Source organism: Agelaius phoeniceus, chromosome 25, assembly GCF_051311805.1.
Source record: "Agelaius phoeniceus isolate bAgePho1 chromosome 25, bAgePho1.hap1, whole genome shotgun sequence".
In the NCBI taxonomy this organism is placed as follows: Eukaryota; Metazoa; Chordata; class Aves; order Passeriformes; family Icteridae; genus Agelaius; species Agelaius phoeniceus.
This window is the reverse complement of record NC_135289.1, coordinates 2,464,446-2,488,948: the sequence shown is the minus strand read 5'-3', so window position 1 is coordinate 2,488,948 and position 24,503 is coordinate 2,464,446. Positions and strand designations below refer to the sequence as shown.

The 24,503-nt window shown below is 54.9% G+C and overlaps 2 protein-coding genes and 1 long non-coding RNA gene across 8 annotated transcripts; 1 reads left to right on the top strand and 2 right to left on the bottom strand.

Annotated features, from left to right (window-relative positions):
* Positions 1-137: 137 nt before the first annotated feature.
* LOC143695690 (uncharacterized) lies at positions 138-5,204 on the bottom strand. Its single transcript, XR_013185176.1, has 2 exons — positions 3,054-5,204; positions 138-1,408 (listed from the first exon to the last, which is right to left on the bottom strand). It is a non-coding gene; the product is annotated as an uncharacterized LOC143695690 (long non-coding RNA).
* Positions 4,305-13,759, top strand: LOC129130348 (uncharacterized). Of its 6 annotated transcripts, XM_077190554.1 has the most exons (14): positions 4,305-4,592; positions 5,202-5,276; positions 5,921-6,799; positions 8,519-8,686; positions 8,827-8,903; positions 9,034-9,155; positions 9,247-9,389; positions 9,474-9,572; positions 9,703-9,741; positions 9,910-10,032; positions 10,965-11,168; positions 11,283-11,441; positions 12,022-12,129; positions 13,273-13,759. In XM_077190554.1, exons 1-14 carry the CDS (start codon positions 4,311-4,313, stop codon positions 13,456-13,458), a joined length of 2,664 nt encoding a protein of 887 aa, XP_077046669.1. In that variant the 5' UTR covers positions 4,305-4,310; the 3' UTR covers positions 13,459-13,759. The 6 variants fall into 6 exon arrangements, with proteins under 6 accessions (XP_077046669.1, XP_054504721.2, XP_077046670.1 ...); XM_054648746.2 differs by having other exon boundaries at positions 4,305-4,553; positions 9,247-9,572; XM_077190555.1 differs by lacking the exon at positions 9,703-9,741.
* Positions 13,760-14,087: 328 nt separating this feature from the next.
* PRICKLE4 (prickle planar cell polarity protein 4) lies at positions 14,088-24,315 on the bottom strand. The gene is made up of 9 exons (XM_077190557.1): positions 24,218-24,315; positions 23,822-23,942; positions 19,348-19,482; positions 19,158-19,253; positions 18,103-18,240; positions 17,812-18,012; positions 16,966-17,152; positions 15,838-16,134; positions 14,088-15,143 (listed from the first exon to the last, which is right to left on the bottom strand). Exons 3-9 carry the CDS (start codon positions 19,477-19,479, stop codon positions 14,671-14,673), a joined length of 1,524 nt encoding a protein of 507 aa, XP_077046672.1. The 5' UTR covers positions 19,480-19,482; positions 23,822-23,942; positions 24,218-24,315; the 3' UTR covers positions 14,088-14,670.
* Positions 24,316-24,503: the final 188 nt, after the last annotated feature.

Below are 24,503 nucleotides of genomic sequence, written 5' to 3'. Positions count from 1 at the left end.
CCCGGAAGCGTAGCGTTACACAGCCCGTTTTATTTCGTTATTCCCGGATCTGGCTAATGTTAAAAACGCCAATCGCTTGTTTTCAAAATTTTTCAAAGTTTAATAGTAATAAAATGGTTAGAAAAATAGCAATACAATTAGAGTAATAATAATTTGGACAATTTGAATTAGGACAATATGAGACAATAAATACAAAGAGTTACGGACGTCCGGGTACCTTTTTCTGGGCAGCACGAGCCCGAAAAAAGGACACCCGTTAACAGAGGATTAACCCTTAAAAACAACAGCCTGTTGCATATTCATCCACTTCATACGTGATGCATAAATTCCATTCAAACACAGGATTCTGTCTGGTCATCGTCAACTTCTTCCTCCAAATCCTAACAGCGCCTTCGAGGCGGGAAGAAGTTCGTTTCTTATGATGAGAAGGCAATAAATTCTTTTTCCCTGAAAGATTCAGGTGTCCTGTGGCTGCTATCTCGCTGCGAGTCCTTTCCTTTTAAAACAAAGTATCCTACATAGCATCGTTTCTATTTTAACAATTTTTATAACCTAAAACTATATTTAACACAGTAGTTAAGAAAACGAATACAGCATTACTTTCTAACACAACACATATAATATTCATTTCAATATTTGCGAAAAGCCAATGATAAAATACTGGAGGTGCCTTTGTCAGAGAAGCTCCTGCCAGTGCTGCAGGCCGTGCTGGGGCGGCAGGTGAGGAACCCCCCTTGTCCCCAAATCCCATTAATTGATCCACCCAAATTGATTTATGGCAATTAATGACTCTCATTAAGGGCCCAGCTGGAGATCCAGGCGTTATCCCCCCAGCAGGAGCAGCCAGATCCCATGGGCTGCCCGGGCCCCACACCCTGTTTGGGGTTTTGGAAGGGTTTAACCCCATTCTAATAAATAACTGAGGAAGAAAAGCATGGAAGAAGGCTTTTGAACCTATCCTTTGTTCACAATTAACCTTTATAAGAAGTCTTAAGCTGATTTAGGAGCATTTGAATTAAAGCTTTAAAGATGTTGTTTTTTGACAGGAACTTTCTGCTTGTAAGCCTTAAAGAATTTTGCAGTAATAACCTTTCAAAGTATAATTTTAGAATATTGCTTGTAGTAAGGATCTTTGTAACTATAGCTTTAGAATATATAAAAAGGAAACATGCTTATCTCACACCTTAACAAAACAGTGAAAAGCAGCTTGAGAAAGGAAGATGAACATCAACTCAAGCATTTATAGTTTCAACCAAGGGAAGCTGGACATCGCTGTTATGAGATTTATAGTCCTTGCAATCAAAAGGTGGACACACATCTGGAATCTGGACCTCACCAGCTGGGAGACTTCTTCCTTCTTTCGGAAACTGGACCTCAACATATGGGATACTCCTTTCTGGGATACATCCTGAGAAAAAATAAATCACAATAGTGCATAGTAATGTGACGTAAAAATTGAGAATAGAAACTGCTGATGAGTAAAAAATGGGAATAGAAACTTTGAAACTATAGCTTTAGAATATATATATTATATATTCTATATAATATATATAGAATATATATTTTATTCTATCTATATTCTCTATATATTATATAGAGAGTATATTATATTATATTATACTATCTATTCTATATATTCTATATAATATATAGAATATAGAGTACATATATATTCTATATAATATATATAGAATATATATTATATAGAATATATTATATATATTCTATATATTATGTATAATACATAGAATATATAGAATATCTATTCTCTATTTATTCTATATAATATATATATTTTATAGAAACTGCTGAGAAAGCTGATGAGTACCCCTATAAATACCTGTAATCCTCAACTATCAGTGTGGAGGGAAAACTTCCCCCACTGTACCCAGCGCTGTATTGCTTGTTATAAGTGGCGGTGAGGAACCACCGACAAGTGAGTCCACATGAAATGTAATTTATTGATTGATAGAGCAAGCGAGGGAAGGAAAAGATGAGACCCCCACTGAATGGTTGGAAAGATTAAGGAAGAGTTTTCAGTTATACTCAGGGGTGGACCCAGAGACGCCAATGGGGCAAGCGCTCCTTAAAACACAGTTTGTAGCCAAATCATGGGAGGATGTTCGAAAGAAATTAGAAAAGTTAGAGGATTGGCAGGACAGAGGGCTTAATGAATTGCTCAGGGAGGCTCAGAAGGTGTATGTTAGACGGGAGGATGAGGCACACAAAAGACAAGTTGGGATGATGGTGGCGGCAGTCAGGGAGGGACAGCGAAACAACCTTCCAGCACGAGAAAGAAGTGGCATGAGGAGAGGTCCCTGGCATTTAGGAGGACCCCCAACTGGAGGGAGAGAAGGAACAGTGTGCTACTGTTGTGGTGGAAAAGGACACATGAAGAGGGAATGCCAAAAGAGGCTTAGGGATGAGAAAATGTTCAAAGAGGATTAGGGGGGTCAAGGGCTCTATTGGGGACCCAAATGTCATCGGAGCCCTTGGTAAAACTTAAGGTGGGTCCCCAGCAAACCCCCATAACCTTCCTTGTGGATACAGGGGCTGAGAGATCAACAGTTCAGTCTTTGCCCCCGGGATGTAAGATTTCACCTTCCACACTACAGGTAATTGGGGCAAAAGGAGAACACCCTTCAAGGTTCCTGTAATTAAAGATGTCTTAATAGAATCAGAGAAGAAAATAGGGGTAGGATCACTGCTACTGGTCCCCGAAGCTGATTACAATTTATTAGGAAGAGATTTAATGGTGGAATTAGGGATAAACATAAATATTGAAGAAAAACAGCTGAAAGTCAGGTTGTGCCCCTTACAGGTCACTGACGAAGAGAAAATCAACCCAGAAGTCTGGTATACCCCTGATACAGCAGGAAGATTGAATATAGAGCCCTTCACAGTCAACATTCAAAGCCCAGAAATCCCAGTAAGGATAAAACAATATCCCATGTCAGATGAGGGGCGAAGGGGACTAAAACCAGAGGGAGAACGGTTAATACAACAAGGGCTCTTGGAACCTTGCATGTCTCCCTTCAACAGCCCCATCTTACCTGTAAAGAAACCAGACGGAAAATACCGATTAGTACATGATCTAAGGGAAATAAATAAGAGAAGCATTGCCCGTTCCCTGTAGTAGCAAACCCCCATGTTATAAAATTGACTCAAAACGAGTAATTTCCAATCAAAGAATTTATTAATTATTGAAGCAGTTATACTACGTAAGCAAAAGCTCAGCGCTGGGCGACAGGGGAGTCTCTGCTCCACCAACTGCCGCCCCAACTAGTTTCTGATTCAGTCCTTTTATCCTCTCCATCCTTCAGGAGTCCATGTTATCTCAGAGTTCTCTGTGCCTGCGCTGGTTATTGCTAGGGGTTCATCCTTCTGTCTCCTGGTGGTCGGTGATAAAGGCTGCGGAGTCTTCCTCAGCCGCGTCTTCTTCACCCTATGTCTTTATTTGGTGACTTCTCCGTGGAAAATTACCAAAATCTTATGATTAACGCAATATGTGCCCTATTAAGCTTAAGCAAGCAAATGTCCTGCCTTGCAAACTGTGCCCTATCAAGCTTCAGCAAGCAAATATCCTGCCTTGCAAACTGTTTATCTGCCCCTGCCCCTTCCCCAGCTTTTCCCTGGTCGTTATTTCTGTGAGTTATCTGCTTGTACCATCTGCTGGGTGGGACTATGTGTGGGCTCCTGCAACCCCTTCCCTGGTATCCTTGTGGCTCATATCTCATGAAGTAGTACAGAAATAGTCAGCAGACAACTCTTGTAACACACTGGTCTCTTTCTCATGACGAACAGAATGTAGTCCCTCATCTCACCCCATGCATTGCTCAGTCAATTGAAACCAGATGATCACTGGTATAGTGTTATAGATTTGAAAGATGCCTTCTGGGCGTGCCCCTTGAAAGAAGAATGTAGAGATTATTTTGCATTTGAATGGGAAGATCCCGATACCCACCGAAAGCAGCAACTAAGGTGGACAGTGCTCCCACAGGGATTCACAGAATCCCCGAATTTGTTTGGGCAGGCACTAGAGCAAATAATGAAATCCTATACCCCGAACCAAAGAATAACCATTGTTCAATATGTAGACGACCTGTTAATTGCTGGAAAAAGCGAGCCTAGAGGAGCAGAGACTCCCGGCCGCCCAGCGCTGAACTTTTCTTATTCTCGCTTGCATAATAATAAAGATAATTATACGATCCTTGAATCCAGTGAACTCGTTTATCACACCAGGATCCCCTTGTCCGTGGATATTCCATGCCCCGGGGGTGCAATTTGCGGATCTTTCTCCCACCCCGCCGATGGATCCGAGGTTCCCGGAGGAGTTCGGATCCCCGGGGGATGCGGGAAGCGGCGCGTCCCGGGCTCTGCGCGCTCCCGTTCCGCTCGGGGGCGGAATCAGCGCCGAGAGCGGGATGGGAGGAGGAAGGGAAACTCCGGGGGAGGGACGGAGAGCTCCGGGAGAGCTCCGGGAGAGCTCCGGGAGGGCTCCGGGAGAGCTCCGGGAGGGCTCCTCAGGAGGGATCGGCTCCCGCTGGATATTGGTGTGGAACGAGACCGGGCTGCGGGACGGGAGGACTGGGGTGCGGGGAAGGATTGGGATTCAGGATTGGGGTGCAGAGGTGCAGGATTGGGATTCGGGTATTCAGGATTGGGGTGCAGAGGTGCAGGATTGGGGTGCAGGGAGGCTCTGGGATTCAGGATTGGGTTGCAGAGATGCAGGATTGGGGTGCAGGGAGGGATTGGGGTGCACAGATTCAGGACTGGGATTCGGGATTGGGGTGCGGGGCTCTCCAACCCCTCCACGCTCCAGTGCTGCCACCCCGCAATTTAGGGACAAAAATGGGATTTCGGGCTGGCGGGGAGCTCACCCAAGCCCCCGTGTCCCAACCCGGATCCCTTGGGGACATCACGGGGTGACCCGCGGGGTTGGCAGGGACACGTGGCAGGGACAAACCGAGCCGGGGGCAGGCACAGGGGGTGCCAAGGCACTGCCAGCCCCATGTCCCCTCCAGGGGACAGCGAGCGGGTCTCGGTGTCCATGCCGGTGTCCCTGGAGCTGTGGCAGCGCTCCGGACGCGGGGCTGGCAGCAGCAGCAGCAGCAGCACGGGTGGCACCTGGCTGGCAGCGTCCCCAAGGCGGCAGTGACGTCCCTGGGGGACGGGCTGAGCCAGCCTCTCCCCCCCTCCAGCGGATCCCGCAGCTCCGGGGCTCCTCCGGAAGGATGTTCCACCGGTCGGGCTGCAGGAGGAGCTTCCCCAGGGAGGTACGTGCGGCTGGAAGGGTCTCCTGGAGCTCTCCTGGGCATCTCCTGGGGCTCCCCCCTGGAGCTCTCCCGGGGCTCCTCTGGGACTCTCCTGGAGCTTTCCTGGAACTCCCCTGCATTGGGGCTCTCCTGGGGTTCCTCTGGGACTCTCCTGGGGCTTTCCTGGAACTCCCCTGGACTGGGGCTCTCCTGGGGTTCCTCTGGAGCTCTCCCGGGGCTCCTCTGGGACTCTCCTGGGGCTTTCCTGGAGCTCTCCTGTGGTTCCCCTGGGGCTCTCCTGGGGCTCTCCTGGGGCTCCCCTGGGGCTTTCCTGGGTTGGGGCTCCCCTGGGGCTCTCCTGGGGCTCCCCTGGGGCTCTCCTGGGTTGGGGCTCCCCTGGGGCTCTCCTGGGGCTCTCCTGTGGTTCCCCTGGGGCTCCCCTGGGTTGGGGCTCTCCTGGGTTGGGGTGGGAGCCCAGCAGCACCCGGGGCCACCCTGGGTACCCACTACCCCATCTCCACCCCTGGGGATGCTGAGGAGCCAGGAGAACGTCAGGATGAGGAGGAACCCTGGATCATCTGGGCTCTCCCTGGGCAGCTGGGTGTGCTCCTGGCTCCCCATCCCCGCCTGCTCCTGGGGCTCTCACAGCTCTGATCTCTCCACAGCCTGCCCCGTGGTGGGATGGACCGTGGCCACATCCCCCTGCTGGCCCTGAGGACACCTGGGATGAACCACCTTGGGATGGGCCACCTCAGGATGGGCCAACCTGGGATGCACCAGCCTGGGATGAACCACCTCGGGATGGGCCACCTCGGGATGGGCCAGCCTGGGATGAACCACCTCAGGATGGGCCACCCAGGCATGGGCCAGCCTGGCATGAACCAGCCTGGAATGAACCACCTCGGGATGGGCCAGCCTGGGATGGACCACCCAGGCATGGACCACCTCAGGATGGGCCACCCAGGCATGGGCCAGTCCAGGATGCACCAGCCCGGGATGGGCCACCTCGGGATGGGCCACCCAGGCATGGGCCAGCCTGGCATGAACCAGCCTGGGATGAACCACCCAGGCATGGGCCAGCCCGGGATGGGCCACCTCGGGATGAACCAGCCTGGGATGGACCACCCAGGCATGAACCACCTCGGGATGGGCCACCCAGGCATGGGCCACCTCGGGATGGGCCACCCAGGCATGGGCCACCTCGGGATGAAGCAGCCTGGGATGGACCACCCAGGCATGAACCACCTCGGGATGGGCCACCCAGGCATGGGCCACCTCAGGATGGGCCACCCAGGCATGGGCCAGCCTGGGATGCACCAGCCCGGGATGGGCCAGCCCGGGATGAACCACCCAGGCATGGGCCACCTCGGGATGGGCCACCCAGGCATGGGCCACCCAGGCATGGACCACCCAGGCATGGGCCACCCAGGCATGGGCCACCTCAGGATGGGCCACCCAGGCATGGGCCACCTCGGGATGAAGCAGCCTGGGATGGGCCAGCCTGGGAGCAGCAGCCCAGCAGACGCCAGTGCAGGAGGCACCCGGTAAGGGGACAGGGCTGGGGGGACATGTCCCAGGGAAGGGTCACAGTTTGTCAGGGACACCCTCCCAAGGCACAGCAAGGAGCCCCTGGCTCACCAAACCCCACCCCAAAACCGGTGTGGAGATGTCTGCATGCAGTCGTGGTCCCCCAGGCACAGACAGGAGTTTGTGGCTTTCTAAATCCCAAAAAGGAGTCTGGAAATGTCAGGATCCAGCAGTTTGTGTCTAAAGGATTTCACAGCTTTACCCCCACCAGGATTAAGAGTGGCAAAATAAATACATTTACATAGGTATATGTAATATATCTATGTAAATATATTTATATAAAAATGTATTTATATATATATATATATATAACTATATATATAAATAACTATATATATATATTTATATATATATTTATATATATATAAATAAATAATTTATTTATTTCCACGGATGGCCAGGATCTCCACTAGTTATCTACAGTGCAGTGAGGATGCTGTTATGAATAAGGTCCTATATGTCTAATTTATTAAACCACAAAATTAGAACTTAGCAGCAGTTTTAATTGAGCAGCAATTTTATATAAAATGAAGTAAGCATGTACAAAGTAAATTTGGCAGTGATTTCAAGGCTGATTCCTTAATTATGCCAAGGCCTATTCTATTTTGGGATGTTACTTATCTCAAACTACATCCTGTATCCTATTTTCTCATGAACATCTGAAAACATCTCTTTTGTGGCACTAATTACATATCCTTTTCCTCTATTCCTTTTTAACAAATATTTTCTAAAATATCAATATATTTACAATTACAATATATTTATATTATATATATTTATATTGTATATTATATCATATATAATATTATATTGTATATATTGTATATATTATACTATATTATATATACTGTATACTATATACTATATTATATATTTATAGTATATAATATTTTATATATTTACAAATACAATATATTTACAATTGTTAGCACAAGTCACATTCATTTATCACGATGGTTACACCAGGGCACTGCTAATTAAATCAATAGTTTCAGTGTTAATTAGCAATTACAGCTTGGATTGATGTTGCTCACCCAGACCCACACAAATCTCTCTGGCTCAGCCTCCAGGAGTGACCCTGAGGGGCTCCAGAAATGAACCCACACTCACTCCTGGGAGGGTTGTGCTGGAAATTCCCCTGTTCAAAAGTGGGGTTCAGCTTTTACAGCATGGAATGACAGATGCTGGGGGGGGTTTGTGGAGCATTTCTCCTTAAAAAATCAAATTGCTGCCCTCTGGTTCCTCCCAGGAAACATCTGCCCCTGTTCCCTGCCATTGCTCTCAGGGTTTCACATCCTCGTGGGGTTTCATTTTCGGATTTTTGAGTCAGTGCTGCTCTCAGGGTTCTCCACCACTGCTGGCAGCCTGATCCCCCCTTCACTGCTGCTGATTTCCACAGTCGGGTGAAATCTGAGCTGGTTGCATCCTGCTGCAAAGGGGGATTCACCCACAAACCCCAAAGCAGGGAGCAGGAGGGGCACAAAGAGCTGAGGGTCGCAGTGGGGAGGGGGAGCAGCAAGAAATCCCAAAATTCCCAGTGGGTTCATGGGAAAAAAATCCCAAAATTCCCAGTGGGCTCATGGGGAAAAACTCCCCAAAATCCCAGTGGGCTCATGGGGAAAAAACTCCCAAAATTCCCAGTGGCTGTGTCCTTACCGTGGCCCTTCCCTTTGCAGCCCAGCCCCAGGGCCCCCAGAGCGTTCCGTGGCCCTGGGGACATCTCCTGGAAGGAGGAGGAGCGGGACAGGAGGTGGGCACCCCCCGAGTGTCCCCTGCCGCCCCCCTGGGATGACAGAGCAGCCATGCCAGGAGCCGAGGGTGACTTTGGAGAGTGCTGGTACCAGGTGAGCGGGGTGCTGACCTGGCCATGGTGGCAGCCGCGGTGGCTGAAATGGGGCAGGGGCCACTCACTGCCCGGCGACAAGGACAGTGTGTGGGCACCCTCTGGCCCGTCCCATTCCCTAAATCCAGTTTACCCCTGCAGGATCCACCTCCTGACCCCTGGCCCGAGTACCCCGAGGAGGAGCAGCCCCAGCCCTGGCCCCCCTCCGGCCCTGCAGGGTGGGTGCCGTGCCCGGGGGGTGACAATGAGCGACACCAGCACCGCTGGGAGCTGTCCCTGCCTGGGCTGGCATTGCACAGAGACCCCTCCCAAGCCAACCCTCCGCACCCTGGGGCTGTGCTCCTGCAGGAATCTGGGGAATTTCCACCAACACCGCCCGCCCTGGAGCCACCACCCGGCCGGGACACGACGGAGCCACCCCCGGCAGCTGCTCCTGGTGCCCCGGGCGAGGTGTCCCCGACCCTCCCGAGGTCTGTGCTGTCCCTTTGCCGGCTCCTCGCTGCTTTTCATCCTCTCCTGAGCCAGGCTGAGGAGTTCCTGCCGTTGTTTCCCACCCTGCAGGGCACAAGCCACGCTCCAAGCCCTCCTGTCCTGCCCCCTCCAGGAGGAGCCAGCCCGGGGCCAGGAAGGAGCCGCAGCCCCCGGAGCCTCCCCAGGCCCCTGCTCCTCCCCCAGGAGCTGCCGAGAGGCGGGAACAGCCGCAGGTGAGGGGTTTTACCTGTCCCCTCCCATCCCACAGCAGGGCTGCGCTCACCCCGAGCCCTGCACGCTGCCCTGGTTCCCTCCAGGATGTGCCAGTGGGGACTGGGAATGTTCTGGAGCCGCCCAGCCCAGCCAGGAGCCCTCTGGAGAGCCCAGCTGCTGATGCTGGTGCTGCAGAGCTGCAGGTAGGAGATTCCCCCGTCCCAGGGGTGCTCCCAGCTCTGGAGCTGCCTGGCTCAGGGGTGTCCTTGGCTGCTGGGACATCTCCCTCCTCTCTGATCCGGCCTTTCCCCTCTCCACCTCGCTTTTTGCCAGGCATGGAGTTTTTCCAGGCTTTTCTCTGTGTGTTCTCCTGTGGGTTTTAGCACCCTGTGCATCCCATCCCATCCCATGGATCCCATCCCATCCCATCCCATCCCATGGATCCCATCCCATCCCATCCCATCCCATCCCATCCCATCCCATCCCATGGATCCCATCCCATCCCATCCCATCCCATCCCACTCCCTTGCCTGTCCCCAGGTGAAGCTGGAAGCTGGGCAGAGCCCTGTGGGCAGCCAGGATCAGGATCCCTGTGCCCCAGGAACAGATCCAGCCCCTCCAGAGGAGACCTCCAGGAATCCTGAGATCCAGGAGCACCTTGAGGTATGGGACTGCTGGGGAGGGGCACAGGATCAGCTCCAGGCTCCACAAATCCTCCCCACCAGCAGCACACACAGCTTCCCCTGGGGATATTTTCTATTTTTTTCTATTCTTTTTTCTATTTTTTCTTTTTTTTCCCTATTTTTTCTATTATTTCTATTGTTTCTATTATTTCTATTATTTCTATTTTTTCTATTTTTTCTATATTTTTATTTTTTCTATTTTTCTATTTTTTAATTTTTTCTATTATTTTCTATTCCCACCCTAAAGCAGAGCCTGCAGGGAGGCACAGCCCCCATCCCAAACCCTTTGTTCCCTCACTGTGGGACTCCACAATGCCCCTAATCCCACTCTGAAATTTAAGTTTAATTAGAGATAATAAATAAATATTTATTTATTATTTATATTATTTATTTATCTATTTATTTATAAGTTATTATTATTATTATTATTATTATTATTATTATTATTATTATTATTATTTACTTATTAAATAAGTTATTATTATTATTTATTTATTTATAAATAAGTATTTAGTAGCCAGAGGCACACACACACTTTTCAGTCCTTTGTGCTGCTGCAATTGCACAACTTCCTCAAATTTCTTGGCACATTCTCAGGGCAAGTTTGCCACAGCTCCACCCTGGGTTGCTGCTGGGTCTGAGGGTCCATCCAGGCACCCCAGGGTGGTCTCCTGATGCCACTTTTGACCTGGCATTCTCTTTTTGTGCTGTTTTGTTCTCTGCCTGTGCTATCTTGGTTCTGTATTTTGTTACCTGCTGTGACGGCCTTGCTTCGTGCACATTTTCAGTTCCACAGCCCACAAAAGCCATTACAAATTTGCCTTCTGTCCTGAAAGCAGTTACAATTTACAAGCAATTACCATTTATAATAATAACAACAATTCACCAAATTTGGCTGTTTGTATCACACAGGTGGAGCCGTGCAGCGTCCCCAAGGCTGGCAGCGGTCACGGGTCCCATCCCCAGAGCCCAGCAGCCCCTCCAGACCCTGCCAAGAGGGAAATCCTGGAAATCTCCAGCTGCTCTGGAGAGGCAGGGGCTGAGCTCAGCCCACACTCCTGGGAACAGCTGCCCTGTGGGGCTGGAGAAGCTGAGGCAGAGGCTGCCCAGGCTGGGGTGAGTCTGGGATGTGGGGCAGCTCCGTGTCCCCACCCCACGGGGGACAGCTCTGTCCCCACATGCTGGCAGTGCTGTCCCCCTGTCCCAGCACAGCCACTCTCTGTCCCTCAGCCTCTGCAGAGCCTTCAGCCTCCTGAAAACCCTCAGCTTCCTCCAGGATCTGCAGCAGAACCCAAAGCTCAGCCCAGCCAAGCTTCTCCTGGTGCCTGCACCACACCAGTGACCTCCCCACAGCCCCAGCACCCACCTGGGGCTGGTGACACCAATCTGGTACGGGGTCTGGGTGCCCCCCGGTGTCCCCCTGGGCTTGGGGACGCTGCCCTAGCCTAGGGGGATCCCTGTGGCTGCAGGATCTGGGGTTAAGGGGCAGCTTTGTCTGGAGGCACAGCCCGTGTCGGCCCCGGGACACGGCTGGGAAAAGAGCCAGGGCAGGAACCCGAGGCTCAGGGCTGCTGGGGTGTGAACAGCCCTGGAATGGAGCTCTGAGGAAGCCAAGGAGAACCCTCCAGAGCAGCTTAATTACTGCTAATGAGGGAGAGAACTTGGGCAAAGAGGGGGTGTGGGGTGGCACCCGAGGGAAGGTGACAAACCAGTGGCTCCTTCCACAGGGTGACCAGTCCTGGGCTGGTGACCAGCGCTGGCAGCCCCAGTGTGGCTCAGTCCCTTTCCCCTCTGAGCTTTCCTTGGGATTTTTGAGCCAGTGCTGCTCTCAGGGTTCTCCACCACTGCTGGCAGCCTGATCCCCTGATCCCCCCCCTCCACTGCTGCTGATTCACCCACCTGAGCTGGTTCACCCGAATTGCATCCTGCTGCAAAGGGGGATTCAACCTTTGCCTTTTCCACCTGCCAGGCTGTGTGTGGCCAGCAGCAGCTCTGCTCAGAGCCCCCCACACCATCCCCAGCTGACCTCGACTCCCGCTTGGCTGCTGTCCTCAGGAGGAAGGCAAAGATCGAGCTGGTGAGTCCTGGAGAGCACCCGAGGGTCTGGGAGCAGCTCCAGGATGGGGAATCTCACCTGAGGAGCTTTGGGAGCCATGCTGGGTGGTGAATTTGGTGTTTGGGGGGCTTGCAGGGGGAGCTGCTGTGGGTTTGCAGGGGTTTGGATGATATTTGTGGGGTTTGTGGGCTAAAATCAGGGGTGGTTTGGTGCTGGTTTTGGGGTGCTCAGCCCTTGGCCCTGCCCTGTGGGTCTGGGAACAGCTCCAGGACGGGGGAATCTCACCTGAGGAGCTTTGGGAGCCATGCTGGGTGGTGAGAGTGTGAATTTGCTGTTTTGAGGAGCTTGCAGTGAGAGGTGCTGTGGGTTTGCAGAGGTTTGAATGATATTTGTGGGTCTGTGGGCTAAAATCAGGGGTGGTTTGGTGCTGGTTTTGGGCTGCTGAGCCCATGGCCCTGCCCTGCGGGTCTGGGAGCAGCTCCAGGATGGGGAATCTCACCTGAGGAGCTTTAGGAGCCATGCTGGGTGGTGAGGGTGTGAATTTGGTGTTTTGGGGAGCTTGCAGCGGGAGGTGCTGTGGGTTTGCGTGGGCTCAGATGATGTTTGTGGGTTTGTGGGTTAAAATAGGGGTGTTTTGGTGCTGGTTTTGGGGTGCTGAGCCCATGGCCCTGCCCTGTGGGTCTGGGAACAGCTCCAGGATGGGGAAGCTCACCTGAGGAGCTTTGGGAGCCATGCTGGGTGGTGAATTCGGCATTCTGGGGGACTTGCAGAGGTTTGGATGGTATTTGTGGGTTTGTGGGTTAAAATAGGGGTGTTTTGGTGCTGGTTTTGGGGTGCTGAGCCCATGGCCCTGCCCTGCAGTTGTACCAGCAGTTCAGCCTGAGCATTGCTAAAATCAGGGGTGTTTTGGTGCTGATTTTGGGGTGCTGAGCCCTTGGCCCTGCCCTGTGGGTCTGGGAGCAGCTCCAGGATGGGGAATCTCACCTGAGGAGCTTTGGGAGCCATGCTGGGTGGTGAGGGTGTGAATTTGGTGTTTTGGGGAGCTTCCAGGGGGAGGTGCTGTGGGTTTGCGTGGCCTCAGATGATGTTTGTGGGTTTGTGGGTTAAAATAGGGGTGTTTTGGTGCTGGTTTTGGGGTGCTGAGGCCGTGGCCCTGCCCTGCAGTCGTACCAGCAGTTCAGCCTGAGCATTGCCGTGGTGGCCACGATGCTGCTGCACAAGGAGCCCTCGATGGAGGCGGCGCTGGGGGTGGCACTCAGGGCCAACCTGCGCCAGGGCTGCCTGCACCACCTGCAGCAGCTGGAGGAGTTCATTGACAGCCTGGACTCCATGGGCTCCCCCAGCCTCTGATGGCAGCCACCCCTCCTGCCCTGTCACAGGGCTGGGACAGCGCCCTGGGGTGCTCAGGAGGGTGCTGAGCCTGCAGGATGAGCTGGGAGGTGTTGGCAGCCCCCTTGGAGAAGGGAGGGTGGGCAGGATGTGTTTGGTTTCAGCCCTGCCCAAAGCCCTGAGGGCAGCAAAAGTGTCACTGGTTTACCTGGAGGGAGGGCAGCAGTGCCTGTCCTCCTTTCCTCATTGCCAGGAATGTGTCCCCAAACCCCAGCGAGTGTTTTTGGGTTTAAATCTGCAAATAAAGCGTGTTCTTTTTGCAGCCCTTGCTGTGCCATTGTTCTGTTCCTGCAAGGGAGGGGTCCCACAGTGAACCCTGGCTGTGGCAGAGGGCACAGATCACCCCTGGGGACCTCCCAGCCCTGGTGACATTGTCAGTGTCACAATGGGGTGGGAAGGGACAGGGCAGAGCCTGAGTTCAGATTTCAGCCAGATTTTATTGCAGATTTGTCACCTGAGACCAGAGCTGCACCCCTGGTCCCCTCCCCATGGGGACACGGTGCCACCAGGGATGGAGAGAGGTGGCAGTGGGGCCCTGCTGACATTATCAGTGTCACAATGGGCTGGGAAGGGACGGGGCAGACCCTGAGTTCAGATTTCAGCCAGATTTTATTGCAGTTTTGTCACCAGCAGCAGCAGAGCTGCGCCCTGGTCCCCTCCCTGTGGTGACAGCAGGACAGAGTGCCACCAGGGATGGAGAGACGTGGCAGTGGGGCCCTGGTGACATTGTCAGTGTCACAATGGGGTGGGAAGGGACGGGGCAGACCCTGAGTTCAGATTTCAGCCAGATTCTATTGGAGCTTCGTCCCTGGTCCCCTCCCCGTGGTGGCAGCGGGGACACGGTGCCCCAGGGATGGAGAGAGGTGGCACGGAGCAGTCCAGGGAAGGATCCCCCGTGTTCCCCAGCAGTGGGGGGATGCTGGCAGCTGCCCCGCTCCGGAGCTGCCGCCTCGTGGGAGGTGCTGGGGGCCGGCCCGGCCCCGCTCCCTTCCTGCTTTACCTGTTCCTAATTGCGGCAGAGCCCGGCAGGAATGGCAGCCTCTGCTCTGCTCTGCCGGGGGCAGCGATCCCAGCCGCTTCTCCCACCAGCCCTGGGCCGCCGCCAGGGTGTGATTGGAACGCGCTGAGGCCATGGCAGGAGCTGGCAGTGCCACTCGGGACCCCAGCCCGCTGTTAGCACACGCTGCAGTGCTTGGCCGTCCTGCCCCTGCCCCGGCCCGGGGGCTCCCTGCCCAGGGAATCCATGCCGGGCTTGGGGATGGGCTTCCCGAAAAAGAAACCCTCCTCCTCCGAGTCTGAGTCCGAAGATGAGGAGCAGGTGGGGCACCAGGAGTCCTCCTCTTCCTCCTCCTCCTCCTCCTCTGTGCCATCCCCTGCCCGGGCGCCGTGTCGGGGACGGGAGGTGCCCGCCTGGAGCTCTGGGTTTCCATTGCCTGCAGCTCTTCGGGGTTCAGGGGACCCCAGAAGGGGTCTGGGCTCGTTGGGGGGCTCTGGGCCGGGCTGGGGGGCTGAGGGGTGGCCGGGTGGGGGTCCCAGCACCCCTGGGTGCTCCTTGGCAGTGTCGCTGCTCCGCTCCCGTGGGGCTGCTCCGAGATCCTCGGGGCTCCTGAACGCGGGGTGCACTGGGGGCTGCTCTGAAAACGCCTCTGCAAGAGGGGAGCGGGGTGTGAGGGAGGGAGGAGAAGCTGAGCCTGTCCTCCCACAGCCCTCCCACAGCAAGGGACACAACGGGCTGGCACCCAGCCACCCACCCCCGGCTCCCACCGTGTCACTGGTGTGACATTAACAGGAAAGTCCCCAGAGCCTGGATTTGCTCTCACCCGTGGCAGCAGCTCCTACCATCCCCAAAGTCCCCAAAATCCCCTGGATTTGCTCTCCCCCCATGGCAGCAGCCCCTACCATCCCCAAAATCCCCTGGATTTGCTTTCCTCCCATGGCAGAGACTCCTACCATCCCCAAAATCCCCAAAATCCCCTGGATCCCTGGATTTGCTCCCACTCCATGGCAGAGGCTCCTACCATCCCCAAAGTCCCCAAAATCCCCTGGATTTGCTCTCCCCCCATAGCAGAGGCTCCTACCATCCCCAAATCCCCTGGATTTGCTCTCCCCCCATAACAGAGGCTCCTGCCATCCCCAAAATCCCCAAAATGCCCTGGATTTGCTCCCACCCCACAGCATCAGGTCCTACCATCCCCAAATCCCCTGGATTTGCTCTCCCCCCACAGCATCACCTCCTACCATCCCCAAAATCCCCTGGATTTGCTCCCACCCCACAGTATCAGGTCCTACCATCCCCAAATCCCCTGGATTTGCTCCCACCCCCACAGCATCAGCTCCTACCATCCCCTTCCCCTCCCTGCCCGCCGCCCGCCGCTGCCGAGCTCCTGCCGGCGGCTCCGGCCGGGGGCCCGGGCGTGCACTCGGGGGACGGAGCGGAGGCGAAGGCGGAGTCCGAGGAGTCGGAGGCGGTGGAAGAAGCGTCCTGGCCGCGGCTGCAGGTGTCGGAGCAGAAGAGGCGGCCGCGGCGGCAGGTGAGGGGCTGTCCCCGCAGCGGGGCCCGGCACAGGCTGCAGCACAAGCAGGAGGCTCGGGCGTGCCAGTGCAGCCCCTGGTGCGTGACCTGCTCGCTGTCGGCACCTGCGGGGCGGACACGGCTGAGGGAAAGGTGCTTCGAAAAGAAACGAAACCCAAAAAAAACCGAACCAAAGCAAAAAACTACCCCAAAACAACAACAACAAAACAGACAAACCAACCAAACAACACCCCCAAAAAACCCCAAAAAAACCCCGAAAAAAAACCCCCAACCCCTCCAAAAACCAAAAAAAGAAAAAGAAAACCAAACCAAACCAAAAAACTACCCCAAAACAACAACAACAACAAAACAAACAAACCAACACCCCCCAAAAAAAACCAAAAAAAAAAACCGAAAAAAACCCCCCAACCCCTCCAAAAACAAAAAAAAAAAAAAGAAAACCAAACCAAACAACAACAAAAAAACCACCTAAACGACAAAAAAAAACAAAACAAAAAAACCCCCAAAACCCCCAAAACAAAACAAAAACAACCCCCCTCAAAAAAAAAAAAAAAAAAAAAACAAAAAAACCCCAACCCCCCACCAAAAAAACTCAAAAACCAAACCAAACCAAAAAAAACCCCAAACCACAAAAAGAACCCCCAAAATAAACCCCAAAAAACCCCAAACCAAACCAAACCAAACCAAACCAAAAAAACAACACCCCCCCAAAAAAAACCCCACAAAACGAAAAAAAAAAACCCCAAAAAAAAACAAAAGAAAAAAAAAAAGATAAACCAGAAAAAAAACCAAAATAAACTCCAAAAAACCCAAACCAAACCAAACCAAACAAACAAAAAAACCAAAAAAAAACCCCCGCACTCCAAAAAAAACCCCAAAAACCCCAAAATCCATGCTCTGAAGCGTGGGGGGGCCCTGCAGGGTGGCGGCCGTACCGATGGGGTCCCCGCACGCCTGGCACGGCTCGGCAAAGAGGCTCTCGAAGCAGCCCCGGCAGCAGGGGCGGCCGCTGCGCATCACGTAGCGCTGCCCCCGCAGGGGCTCCTCGCATTCCAGGCAGCAGAAATGCTCCAGGTGCCAGCGCCGGCCCTCGGCCTCGATGCACTCCTCCATGAAGATCAGCTGGAATGGGACAAAAAACAAACCCCAGGCTCTCAGCACCCCACGGTGCTTTGCTGCGCTGGGTGGTGATGTGTGGGAACTCAGCGCATCCCTCTGGGTGGCCAGGGTTACCCAGGACCCCAGGCCCTGGCATGCAGCCCAGAGCACCTGGGGATTTGATTGTGACCCCTGGAGCAAGTTACCAGCTTTGTATGAGGACCTGAAAGTCACAGAAGTTTAAATAGCATAATAATAAAATTATCACAGGGTGAAAAGGTCGATTTTAGGATTTTTGGAATGGGGACAAGATGGAGGAACTTGGGCATGTCCAGCCTTTCTTCTTCTTTTTCTTGGTCTCCATTTTCTGCAGTGATGTTGGCACTTTGGGGTGCAGGGAGCTGCCAGGCAGAGCTCAGAGCAGGACTGAGAGAAGAGAGGGGGAGAGAGGATGAGAGGGAATGAGAGTAAAAGGGCAAGAGCATAGAAAGGTAAGAGAGCAAAAGCATAAGGGGATCACCTTCGGTGGCCACACCATTGTTTTCCAGTTGTTCAGTAACTGAGAGATCTCAAAGCTTGCTTTCATTTCAATCTCACTTATAGTTTCTATATTCTCAAAATCTTTTGCCAGGCAATCATATTGATAAGGCTTTCCTGTTTCACCTTCCCCAACAGGCACCCACCTGGTCGCAGGAGGCACAGCGGGGTCGGAAGAGCTCGGCGTGGTGCCGGCCGCAGTAGATCCTCCCATCCTGCTGGAAGTAGATGAGATCCACCAGCTGCTGGTGGCAGAAGTGGCAGGAGAAGCAGGATGGGTGCCAGAACTGGTCGCCCAGGCGAGACGCCGACACCCCCGGGTCCCCTTTGTTCAGCCTCCGGCCGCACTGCAAGGCAGGGGGACAGCAGGTTTGGGGCAGGGCTGGCTTTTGGGGACAGCTCCCTGCCAGGGGAGGGAAGCTGGAGGGACAGCTCACCTTCCTGCAGGGACAGCCGTGGCAGGGCCCGGGCACGGGGCACGCCAGGCCCTGTCCCAGAGCCTCCTGTCGGCGGCGGGCGCTGAAGGCGCGGAGCTGGCGCCGCTCCTCCTCGGCGAGGTCGGGGCAGTAGCGCTCCTGTGGGGCACGGGGGTCAGGGCTGGGCTCTGCTGGGACACCCCCATCCCATTTCCTCTTCTATCCAACAACCTCAAGAACGCTCCCAGCGCAATTACAAACACAGTCAAAACCTCCTTCTTAATCAGCCTAATCCCGATAACAATCTACATCCACTCTGGAGCAGAAAGCCTCACCTCCTTCTGGGAATGGAAGTTCATTATAAACTTCAAAATCCCCATCAGCCTGAAAATAGACTTCTACTCCCTTACCTTCCTCCCCATTGCACTATTCCCATTCATATCATGCTCAATCCTACAATTTGCAACATGATATATGGCCTCAGACCCCTACATTACAAAATTTTTCACCTACCTACTATTCTTTCTAATCGCTGTACTCATCCTAATCATGGCCAACAACCTATTTGTCCTATTCATTGGCTGAGAAGGAGTTGGAATCGTATCCTTCCTTAGGAGTTTAGCTTTTATCTTTTCCAGACATTTATAATCCTGTAATTCTTTAGTGGTAAACTCTAAACTTTAGTGGTAAACTCTAAACTCCACACACAGTGTCAGCTGCTGCTTTCCCATTTTTACACAATTCCTCTCCAGGCCTGGGAATCAAACACCTCATTGATCAGGCCCTGAGAGATGGGAACAAAAGGGAGTTGGGGGAGCAAATTTGGGGTCTTCATTACCTGCAGCTGTAATTGGAAGATTAACCCTCAATATGCAAATGGCCCAAACTTATAAAAGCGTGAAAACCCCGTGACCCGTGGTCCGTTTTTGGGTGGGCTTCAGCTGCATTTAGGGCAGCTGAATAATAAATAAAAGCGCTTTTTATTCCCTTAATTTGGCCTGGCCTCTGTTTTTAGGGAGTCTCGACAGCAGGTGAGGCCGGGGAGGGGAGCAGCAGCCGGGGAAGGGGGGTCTCACATCGCAGTCCTGGGGAGGCAGCTGCTGCAGGAGCGCTCTGGCGCGGAGCCGCGTCCGCTCACAGGCAGAGCCCGGCTGGGGCGAGCACGGCGGCACCTGGGGAGAAACACCAAGTTCAGAGGGGGATTGAAATGTGTTTTAGGGGCTGAAATGTGCGTTGAGGCCCAGAAACGGGGTGGGAACCACCCACCTCGGGGGGCTCCAGGTACTCCTCCAGGGCACAGCCGGAGTCGCTGTCGGACGAGGCCGGGGGGAGGCCCCCGGTGGTGCCGCAGGGAGAGGGCTCGTCCTGCTGGGGCCATGCAGGGCTCGGCAGGGACATCAGCTGGGGACAGAGAGAGAGCCACAGGTGTCAGACACAGGGCAGGGAGCAGGGATCCATCCCTGGACACGGATCCTGTGCCATGCAGGGCTCGGCAGGGACATCAGCTGGGGACAGAGAGAGAGCCACAGATGTCAGACATGAAGCAGGGAGCAGGGATCCATCCCTGGACACAAATCCTGTGTCCCTGTGGCTGCAGGACAAGCAGCTCCTCATCCCTTGCAGGGACCTGGGGCACATCCAGCTGGGATGATGCTCCAAGGCACCACAACCTTGAGATCTTTGGCTGAACCACTGCAGGAATCCAAGGGATTCTTGGGGGGGCTCCTTTCTCTTTCTTTTTCTTACAGCAAACCCACACTGAAAATACAGGCACCTGGCAGGGCTGGGGGTTTGTCTGCTGAGCGGGACGGGATGGGATGGGATGGGATGGGATGGGATGGGATGGGATGGGATGGGATGGGATGGGATGGGATGGGGATGAAGCCAGGCAGAGAAGACCCCAAATGCCCAAGCTCAAGCTGGAACAGGTTTTGGAAAACAGCAACACCCACAGCAGGAGCTTTCCCCCAGCTGCCACAGCTAATCCCAGGTCTAGTGGCCCATCCCTGAGTGGGAACAGACCGAGGTTGAGCCCAACTCAGTGGAAAATAATTCCTTCCCCTCGGGCTGCCATTGTTCTGCCCAGGGCTGTCCCAGCCCACAGCACACGCCTGGCTCAGGGTTAGGCAGTGAAACCCATCCGGAGCCCTCCCCTCCTCCCCACGTGGGCTCTTTCCACCACGGCGCTTCCTTCCTGCCCTGGCTTCCCAAAACAAAGGCCAGATGCTGATGTGGTGGTGGCTCCTGGGGTTCCCTGGATGCCAGCCCAGAGCCTGACGCCCTCAGCCCACACTTCCTGCCCTGCCATGGGGAGCCAGGGTGGGATGGAGGGGAAAATCACGGAGCTGTGCCCAAACACACCCAGGGATTCGCCCCTGCAACGCCCACCACGGATGGATCAACCCCTCTGGAAAATGTTCCACGCATAAAACAGTCTCGGGGATGAGGGGTGAGAACCCCCAGACCATGAAATTTTGGTTCTCCTCCACCTCTGCCACCACGAGGACCCCGTTCCCTGCTCCACACTGGGATGGTGCTGGTGAGTCCCCCCTGCCAGGGACATCCCAGTGTCCCCAGTGCTCCCAGCAAACGCCTCCTGAGCAGCACCTGGGGCTGCTGGGATGTGGCAGGGGCAGCTCTGGGGCCCGGAGCAGGTGGGATCAGCTCAGGTTTCCCTGCCCTGCTGCCGGGTCAATGATTAACACACCGGCTAATCAGAGAGATAAAACAAAAAGGGCTGCTGGCTTTTTCCTGCCATTTGGGGTCTGGAACCCTGGGGGGATGCAGGGCGGGTTTTTTAGGGTGTTGTTCAAAGCTGTGCTTTGGGATAGGGATGAAATAATCTGGCTGGACTGGGTGTTTGCTGCCCAAAAAGAGCCCTGGCCTTGCTGGCTTGGTGAGGGACCACAGCCAGGCCAGGGAGAGCCTGGGATGCCGAGTGGGGACCCTCGTGTCCAGCCCCAGCTCTGCTGCCGCCTGGTTTGGGAAAATGTCCCCATTTCTCCCTCCCGTGGGAGGTGGGGGCATTCCCAGGCTGTGCTGGGCTCATTAAGCCTCCAAAGCTGCATTTGTGTAATCTCTTGGAACTTTGCTGTTAATTAGACCCCTGCGATGCTCGGGGGACTCGGGGGGGTGGCAGTGCCAGCCCGGCCCCGTCCTGAGAGCCACAGGGACCCCAAGCAGGGCCACCAGCACGGGGGGGTGACCCTGGGGTGGGGAGGGCGGCTTGGGCAGGGCGGGGATGTGCCGGAGAGCCCAGCCCAGCCCAGTTTGATGTGATTACAGCGGCTGGCAGCCGTCTGGGCTGTAAACAAGTCCCTGTAATTAGCCCCAGACGGTGACAGAGGTACGCGCCTCCCATGCTAAAGAGCCAGGCAGCCCCAACAGGTCTGGCTCCTCCGCTCGCCAGCCCTGTCCCCTCTTCCTTCCTGCCCTCCCTCGCTGCCTCCGGGCTCTGCTGCCGCTGCCCTGCCCTGCCAAGGGATGCAGGGATGCTCCCAGCCTTGCCCCGGACCCGCGGCGGAGGTGGCACCGTGGTGGCACTTTGGGGCAGCGAGTCCCCGAGAAGGGACGTGCGACAGACCCGTCGGGCAGGCTGGGTGGCACCGGCTGTCATTTGCCTTGGCTGCAAATCCTCCGTCCTGCCTGTGCGAGCTCCTCCGGATGCGTTTTGCCCGAGCTCCTCTCTCGCTCTCCCCAAAGGATCGGAAGCCGTCGCGGCTCCCTGGGTGCAAGAGGCTGGAATTCCTGGGAATGTTAATGGGATTTGGCTCGGCGGGAGCAGCCCCCGTCTCCAGCTGGCTGTGGGAGCCCGTGTGGGCTCCAAGGTCACACATTAACCTGGAGCTCAGCCACCCCAGCCTGCTCGGAATTCAGCGCAGGCTCCCCGTTCCAGCCCGCCCAGGGAGCCGCATCCCATCCATCCCCGCCTCAACTTCGCTTCTGCAGAGTCCCCAGGGAGACACAACAACTCCAAAAAGCCCCTCAAAGCAGCGCTGGCAGCTCCCAGGGGCACAGATCCACGCTGGCCTCACCCACGGGATAACCTGTTTGTGCTTGAGCTCCCGTCAACACAGCTGCAGAGGCAGGAACAGAGATGCAGAGAAATGAAGATGCAGAACAACAAAGATGCAGAGAAACAAAGATGCAGAGAAATAAAGATGCAGAGAAATAAAATGCAGAGGAATAAAGATGCAGAGGAATAAAGATGCAGAGCAACAAATATGCAGAGAAATAAAAATGCAGAGCAACAAAGATGCAAAGAATAAAGTTGCAGAGAATAAAGTTGCAGAGAAACAAAGATGCAGAGCAACAAGGATGCAGAGAAATAAAGATGTAGAGCAAAAAGATGCAGAGAAATAAAGATGCAGAGCAACAAAGATTCATAACAACAAAGATGCAGAGCAAAAAGATGCAGAGAAATGAAGATGCATAACAACAAAGATGCAGAGCAATAAAGATGCATCTTTTGGGGTGAGATAAGCTGAGGTCTGGCCGGGAGAGCCGGAGCAGCAAGTCCTGCCCGACCTGGAGCCGGTCCCACCGAGGAGCCCTCGGTGCCTTTTGGAGCTGGGGTGGCACCAGGTGGAGCAGCCCTTGGTGCCACTGCTGGGCACAGCAGAGTCGTGGCCCTCGCTTTAAAAACGCCTTTGCAGCCCCCCCAAATGATGGGGAAGGGTCTCAGCATCCTCAGCGCCGTGTCCCCAGAGGGGACCGTGGCCTGGTGGCTCACCAGGGGATGTGCCAGCGCTGCCAAAGGCTTTTCCTGTGTTTTCCCGCGGGCACGGCAGGAGCAGTAATCCATTAACCCATTAACCCACCCTGGCTCACCCATTCGTACACCCGCAGGTACGGACCGAGACCCCCGCCCCTCCTCTCCCTGAGGCCACCGGGGCGAAGATTCGCGACCCCCTCCTCACCCCATGACCACGGGGACGGAGATTCGCGACCCCGCCTCTCCCTGTGACCACCAGAACGGAGCCCCCCACCCCTCCATGTGGCCACTGGGGTGAAGATTCGCGACCCCTCCTCTCCCCACGGCCACTGGGGTGAAGACCCCTCACTCGCTGTGACCACCGGGATGAAGATTCGCGACCCCTCCTCTCCCTGTGACCACCAGAACGAAGCCCCCCACCCTTCCCAGTGGCCACTGGGGTGAAGATTCGCGACCCCTCTTCTCTCCCCACGGCCACCAGGATGAAGATTCGCGACCCCTCCTCTCCCCACGGCCACTGGGGTGACGACCCCTCACTCGCTGTGACCACCGGGACGAAGATTCGCGACCCCTCTTCTCTCCCCACGGCCACTGGGATGGAGATTCGCGACCCCTCCTCTCCCTGTGACCACCAGAACGGAGCCCCCCACCCCTCCCAGTGGCCACCCCGGCAGGTCCAAGGGGTCCAGCTCCATCCCCGCTCCCGACCGCTCCCATTCCCTGCCGATCCCAGGGATGGTGGCACCAGCGCTGCCCGCGCACCTGGCAGAGCCTGGCACGATGGAGCGCGCGTCACCTCCCGCTCTCAGGGGACATTTCCCGAAAACAAAGACAGCGATATTGTCTCCTCCCCACCCCCCCAAAAAAATCTCCAAACAGCCCAAATCCCCCTGCTCTGCCTCACCCCCTTCCCCTCGCAGCAGGACCCTCCCGCTGCCCCCTGCTCTCCATCCCCCGCTCCTCCAGCTCCATCTCCGCTCGGAGCTGGCACAGCCGAGCCCGGCTCTCCCTTCCAGCCTCACGTACCTGCCCTTTCCCGGCGCTCCGGGCCCCGCTCTCCGCCGCTCCGGGCTCGGCCGCCCGCTCCAGCCCCGCCGTCCCGCCCTGCTCCGGAGCACGCCAGGGAATGGAGCCTGGGCTGGGAAAACTTCGCAAAGCGAAAGGAAAACATCCAAGCTCAGCCAGGGAAACGCTTTTTTTTTTTTTTTTTTGCTCTTTCTTTCCTCTCTCTCTCTTTTTTTTTCCCCTGCCTGCCCAGGCACTGGCTCCGCGGCTGCCGGGGTCCTAATTAGAGGCTTTTTAGCCTAAACCTCGGGAGGCAGCCAATGGCTGGAATTCCAGGGCAGGCAGGGAGGGGAAAAGGGGGGGGGACATTAACCCTACAGGGGAAAGAGCTGCCGATGACATCTGGCTCGCTCCTACCTCTCATTTTCCGAGCGCCCGCGCCCTTCCCTCCATCTGCGGCTCGGTTCACCCCAGGTTGCCGTTTGATGACTTTTTATGATCCCGCGCGGTGATTTATTTCCCTGCCGAGATCAGAAAGAGTTGAAGCTTCATGAAAGAGGGGGAAGTGTCATTACACCCCAATTTAGAGGTGGAGAAACTTTGGCTGGGCTCTCACAAAGGAGTTAGCCAGCGGCAAGTCAGGATGTCCCAGTTTCCACAAGCCCTGCACACCTGACGAGGCTCCTCCAGACTGCAGCAATTC

Coding starts and splice junctions, on each gene's coding strand:
- LOC129130348 (XM_054648744.2), top strand. CDS start 4,311: ATGGATCCGAGGTTCCCGGAGGAGTTCGGATCCCCGGGGGATGCGGGA. Junction 8,687..8,826: donor TTGGAGAGTGCTGGTACCAG/GTGAGCGGGGTG, acceptor TTACCCCTGCAG/GATCCACCTCCTGACCCCTG. Junction 12,130..13,272: donor GGAAGGCAAAGATCGAGCTG/GTGAGTCCTGGA, acceptor CCTGCCCTGCAG/TCGTACCAGCAGTTCAGCCT.
- PRICKLE4 (XM_077190557.1), bottom strand. CDS start 19,479: ATGTCCCTGCCGAGCCCTGCATGGCCCCAGCAGGACGAGCCCTCTCCC. Junction 19,254..19,347: donor AGTACCTGGAGCCCCCCGAG/GTGGGTGGTTCC, acceptor GTTTCTCCCCAG/GTGCCGCCGTGCTCGCCCCA. Junction 17,153..17,811: donor GCTGTGCCTCCTGCGACCAG/GTGGGTGCCTGT, acceptor GTCCCATTCCAG/CTGATCTTCATGGAGGAGTG.